The 6,014-nt window shown below is 33.9% G+C and overlaps 1 protein-coding gene across 1 annotated transcript; it reads right to left on the reverse strand.

Annotated features, from left to right (window-relative positions):
- Positions 1-879: 879 nt before the first annotated feature.
- On the reverse strand, positions 880-4,758 carry LOC120263910 (transcription factor TGA2.3-like). Its single transcript, XM_039271887.1, has 11 exons — positions 4,454-4,758; positions 4,290-4,366; positions 4,098-4,180; positions 3,834-4,007; positions 3,679-3,735; positions 3,528-3,587; positions 2,438-2,515; positions 2,279-2,336; positions 1,852-2,123; positions 1,525-1,773; positions 880-1,431 (listed from the first exon to the last, which is right to left on the reverse strand). The coding sequence occupies exons 1-11, from the start codon at positions 4,477-4,479 to the stop codon at positions 1,285-1,287; spliced, it is 1,281 nt and encodes a 426-aa protein (XP_039127821.1). The 5' UTR covers positions 4,480-4,758; the 3' UTR covers positions 880-1,284.
- Between the last annotated feature and the right edge of the window lie 1,256 nt (positions 4,759-6,014).

Here is a 6,014-nt window from a genome sequence, read left to right on the forward strand (position 1 = left end):
TTATAAACAACCTGATAAAAAATAATAATAATAACACAAATAAAAAAGGATTTAATTTTCCTTACCACAATTGTAGTAGAAGTGGTGGTAGATGAAACTCTAGAAAGTTTGGCTGGAACCGGAAAGCAGTTAATGAGTCATGAAAAGGATAAGCAAATAGAATAACCATCGACCTTTGACATAATTCACATATATTGCCATATTTGTGATTGATCCCTCATGAAAAATGAAGCTTTTATTTATTTATTTATTTATTATTCCTTTTTTAGGTTCTGGCATATGTGGCAGATAAACATTGTTCTGTATTGATTAACAGAAAAGAAGTTGTTTAGCTGTTTTGTAGGATTACTGCAGGTCATGATCATCATGAGAAATTTAAAAGTTGAAGAAATTTGCATCAAAGGTTAGGACAATGGCAGAAGAAACAGATCCATAATATACCAACTCACCATTTATACATTATTTAAAGATGTAAATATCAAAATAATCCATTTATTTTTTGTTTTCTGTCTTTTAGTCTCTCAAATATAAAATCCGTCCTTTTGATCTTTGTATTTGTACATTTTCATCTTTTAGTTTTAAAATCCACTTTTTTGATCCTCGTATTTACACATTTTCATCTTTTTTGGTCTCTTTAATTCATCAACTGAAATGATCAAAAGGATAAATCCGTCAATTAGAAGAACCAAAAAGACAAAAATATGAAAATACAAGTACCAAAAAAACAGATTTTATATTAGAAGGCAAAAAAGACAAAAAACATAAAATAAAAAGACCATTTTGATATTTTGACCTTATTTAAATTAATTGATTCAAACCAAGGACACAGACATTGGAATTAGAATCATATAACTTGATGTATTCAGTATGCAGGTTAGGAAATATTCTTGGCTCATGTAAAAATTATGGTATAAAGTTTGGACCAACCAATCAATGAAGAAGCATAATTGCATCGCCACACACTAGTCATATAGACATACATGCCAGAGTAAAATGAACAAAACTAAATTCAAACCGCACATCATTGGACACTATTTAACCACTTGTAAAATAAAAAAAGACCACAAAAATAAGTTAAGAAAATTCCTAGTTGACAGAAATATCCAGAACTGTATGTCACAAGCGCACGGGATGCACTTAAGGCACTTTGCTTTGAAACTCATTGCTTTAAGACTTGTGCACATTAAACAGTCAACAGCAGTATTGTTGGAGTAACAATAACATCATTCAGACCTATCCATGAATCCCACCCACATATCAATGAATGATGGATGCTGCCATCTATTAATCCCTTGGCCTTGCTAACCAGAGAGAGCTAAGTGCTCGTAACCGCGAAAAGTAGTCATTGATAGCCAAGAGGGCACGGGCAGCTTGACGGGTTGTTAGTATTCGATGCATTTGCTGTAAGGTTTGAAGCCGCAAAAGATCAGCCTACAAAACATTAAGCAATTATTTCACATTGTTTAGAAAATATGGCTTGATCTTGTGATTTGAAAAGCCTAATTAAGGAGCTAAATATTATACCTGTCGAAGAAAGTTCTCGAGTGTGCCTAACTTGCCCATTGCAATGGCCATTTGACTCATGTAGTTTGTAACATTATCGGAACTGCTAGACGGAGTGAGAGATGTTGAAGCAAGGGTCTCGGCAAGAGATTGCTGCAAAGCTTCCATTCCTTGTGATAAGGCATCTTCTGCTTGTTGGGATGACTGCTGAAGGTTGCATATTCCCATTAATTGTTGTTCTGTTAAAGGTTCAAGGTGATTTGCTAGTATCTGCATGTTTTGAGATATCAGAACATTGGGATTTCACAATTTAGAAGAATTGACAATGAGAAAAGTACTGATACTGACCTTTAAAAGTTCGGAGGAGCGGAAACCTCCCAACCACATGAAACATCTCTCTGCAGGGGTTGTCCACATTCCTGACAGCATGTGAAAGACATCACATTTTGTACCAATGTTTTTGAGCTTGAAGACTTCATCATAATGTGTCATTACAGCATCCACAAGGAGCCTCAACCCTTCATCACCCACACGAGAATTTAGAGCAGACCTCAGTTCACTAATCTGGCGTTGGTGTTCATCAAGCCATCGAGCATATTCCATATCAAATGCTAAGACCCCTACAAGTTTTCATAGAAGTTCCTTCAATGTCATTAAGTCCAATTATGTATCAAAAGTGATGATGGATATCATCCACATCACATATGAAATCGAGCCCCCCAATACATGAAAACTGACATTTTACAACTGTAAAAGAAGAAAGTCAGAAACAAACCATTTGCTCCCATTGGATGCCCATAATCATTTGAGCACCCATTGGCAACAAAAACACCCTGCATTACATGGAAACGAACATGTTATAGACAGACGATAGGGTACTCAAAATCATCAATACGACAGATCAAATTCATAAACAAGAATTTGTCTATTGCACCTGTGATCGTGCTCTTTGAAGTTCCTGCTCAAGTTGCATCAATTTCAATCTACTACTTTCCAATTGTTGAACATAAGCCTAAATCAAAATATCTAAATCATTACCCAAAAAAAAAAAAAATCTGTTTTAAACACAAGAAATTCCAACAAAATTCTAAAAACAGAATGTGTTCAGTCAATTTATAGACACCTAATTCAAATGAGAGGTCAACTGTTTCAACTAGTATAACTAGGGCTTAATATTAACCTATACATCCTTAAAATTTGAGCAAACAATTCAGTCCGACAGGTTTAGGTTCTTTAAGTAGAGTTCATAAATGGATCTATGGCCCATCAGCCCCAAAAGGAGATGTCATCTGTTTCAACCAATAACTAGGGATTATTAAACTATGCATACTTAAAATTTGTGCAAACCATTCAGCCAGATAGGTTCAGGTTCTTGAGTAGAGTTCATAAATGATTGCATGGCCCATCAGCACTACACAATTTATCTAGCAAAGTAAATGAGCTCTTGATTGACCCGTCAGAAGGCAAGTTGACGAGCAAAATCAGTAATTGACATCAATACGACATGGCGAGCAACATTTGAAAATGGCTCATAGCCAACAAGTTCAGGCATAATAATAACTGGCAATTAAAATTGTCTGGCATCTTCCTTGTGCTTACAAAAGTAATTGTTACTATAGTACTTTTACAGAATTGAACTCACCTTTTAAATATGCACGGTAACAAAAAGCATGTTCACAAATCCATAACAATTGGATGGTGAAAAAAAAAAATCTAGCAACTTATCTCTAACTACAAGAGTAAAGAATCTTTTTTTACGACTCTCACAGAACAGCAGTGAACTTTTTACACTTTGGCATCAACTTATGTGAAGAATATGAGCAAACCAAACTTGATGAACACATTCATGAATGACCACAATTTTGACGGCTATTCCAGACATAATTAATAAGATATGCAACTCTATTTGTAGCCTTGACAAGGCATCAAGAATACAACAGCCTCTTGATATGCATAAAGGATAAACTTTTGTGTGATATTCAAATAAGATTTAAGAAAATGCAATGGTTGAAATTGGAACCTACCTTTTTCCTCATTCTACTTCTTCGGGCAGCCTCTCGATTTTGCGCAAGCCTGCGAAGGTTCTGCAAGAAAAACCATGACGTTGAGCCTTATACAACAATGCAATTCAAACACAATAACTAAAACCGGCAGCATTGGGATGCCAAACAGAACCTTTTGATCCCCTGTTCTCTCCTTCTGGACACCGGAACCATCTCTCCCACTCCCAAACTAAAAAACAAACACAAATAAATGTATATCAATCCAATTTCCTTGAAAAAAAAATTAAACTTTCTTGTTAAAAAGAACAATCAAACAAACAAACAAACCATTAATGGGTTCTTTTCTTCAGTCTCCACATCAGTGGAGGTATCAGTCCGAGGACTAGCAACAAGCACGCCAGAATCACCCCAATTATCATATCCCCCTCTCGGAAAGCAAAACCTCGCAGCCTCCACCTCCTGCCCAGCCGACGAAGCAACCATGTCCAAAGGCACCACATTCTATCAATCAAGACCAAAAAAACTCTCATAAAGCCACAATCTTTCTTTCCACAAACTAAACCAGAAGAAAAACCCAACACAAGCCATTACCGCCTGAGCTAACCCTCCAAACTGCAATGGCGGAGAAGCAATCGCGCTAAGATTACTAGAAGCCCTAGGGCTAAGCAAAGGACCTTCAAAACAAGCAAAAAATACATTAAAAAAAAAAACAAAAAATTCAAATCATCAAACACCATGAAAGCATGATCTCAAATTCACAAAAACAAAAACAAAAACACCAACTTCGACTGAGATCATGAAAAGCCGCCACCGCCGCCGCGTCTCCAAGCTGCGCATCCCCAAAGCTCCCGTCCAATCCACTGAAAACAAACAGTAAAAGTCTCAAAACAAAACATCAACTTTCCACACCATTAGGTGAAGCAAATGAAGTGAGAACACAGCAGTACCGTAAGAATCGCGAGGAGGAGTACATGAAGAAGAAGAAGAAGAAGAGGAAGAAAGGAGAAGAAGGAGAAAGAGAAGAAGAAAAAGGGATCGAGAAGCACGGACATTGTTGGGGAAGAGGGGAGCTGCTCCTAGTCTAAGAATCATGGAGCAATACACACATACACACACACAGATACACATCAATCAATCTCTCAATCCAATCTATCAATTCGATGGCAGAAGGGTTTTCTGTGTCTTTCTCTCTCGTTCCGTAAATTTGCATGAATAAATCTCGGAACCCGCAGAAGTGTGCAATAATGGCGGATGCTCAACATTGAACTACAACAACAACTTCCACTTCCAACACCACCTTCAAAACTCTTTTTTTATTATTATTATTATTATTATTATTATATATATTTACGTAAATATGAACTCTTTTTTATTTATTTATTTAAATTTTTTTATTTTTTTATTTTTTTATTTTTATTTACGTAAATATGAGAATTAAAAAAATCTTAAATAAAGAGTAATATAGTTTTTTTTTATTTAAGAAGATCAAAGATTGTTTTTTATTAAATATAAATTTAAAATGGAGAGGTTTTTTTTTTTTTGTAACTTAAGTGATGTAGGGTGGGCATATGATTGAAATCTTGTGTTGTATCAGTATTGTTTATGTGTATTATGCAGTGGATTTTTAGTACTTAATTACTTTTTTTATTCTTTTTTATTTGTCATAAATAATTGAATCTCACATACTAATAAATTTAGTTATTTCATAAATTTTTATAAAAAATTTGTTCTTTTTCTAAAATTACCCCTAATTTATATTTTTCATATTTCTCTCTCATATTTAATTTAAATAAAAAAATTTGAATAAACTGTTAAGGGTAATTTAAAAAAATAATAATAAATACTTTTTTGATATTATAAAATGATAAATAAAAAAGAACATTGGTTCATGATAGATAAAAAAGAATGGAAAGGAGTATATTATTTATTTATAAATTTTAATATATTACTACTCCATTTTGAGTGTAAAGATATTATTAAACTTTGTAACTGTTGCACGTCTCTATTAATGGCTTATATCATTTTTGTTAAAAAGTAATGGAAAACATAATTTTAGAAGAGAAACAGCTTAAAAAAATTATAAATATCCTTTGCTTTCTTAAAATCTACTCAATGCATACATGAAAGTGATGAAACGACAAATTTTGAGAGTTTTTCAACAATTAAAAAATGAATTATTTGAAGATAATAAAAAGGTTACTATAATAATTGAATGAAAAATCTGGTTATGACAACTGAAATGATTAGCATAAAAATTAAAGCGCAAAATTCAGGTAGCAACAATAAATTTTACAATCAGTGAGGGATTGAAAAGGAACCCAAAAATAAAAAATAAAAATAAAAAAATAAATAAATAGCGATCAAATCGGATGGGTGCGAAGGGTGTCAGCATATCGGTACGGAATTACTGGGGGAGGGGGGATGATATAATTACGCCCGTTTTATTCTTAAATGTACTCCCGTCGGCTTTATTTAAAGGCTTTTGCTTACACTGGTGGGCGCGATGGG

This window comes from Dioscorea cayenensis, chromosome 6, assembly GCF_009730915.1.
Source record: "Dioscorea cayenensis subsp. rotundata cultivar TDr96_F1 chromosome 6, TDr96_F1_v2_PseudoChromosome.rev07_lg8_w22 25.fasta, whole genome shotgun sequence".
NCBI lineage: Eukaryota > Viridiplantae > Streptophyta > Magnoliopsida > Dioscoreales > Dioscoreaceae > Dioscorea > Dioscorea cayenensis.

What these genes read in the sequence shown, in the direction of transcription:
- LOC120263910 (XM_039271887.1), bottom strand. Translation starts at nt 4,479, where the DNA reads ATGTACTCCTCCTCGCGATTCTTACG. An exon ending in TTCAAAGAGCACGATCACAG is followed by an intron (nt 2,337 to 2,437) that starts GTGCAATAGACA and finishes CATGTAATGCAG; the next exon opens with GGTGTTTTTGTTGCCAATGG. An exon ending in TCGAGAACTTTCTTCGACAG is followed by an intron (nt 1,432 to 1,524) that starts GTATAATATTTA and finishes AATGTTTTGTAG; the next exon opens with GCTGATCTTTTGCGGCTTCA.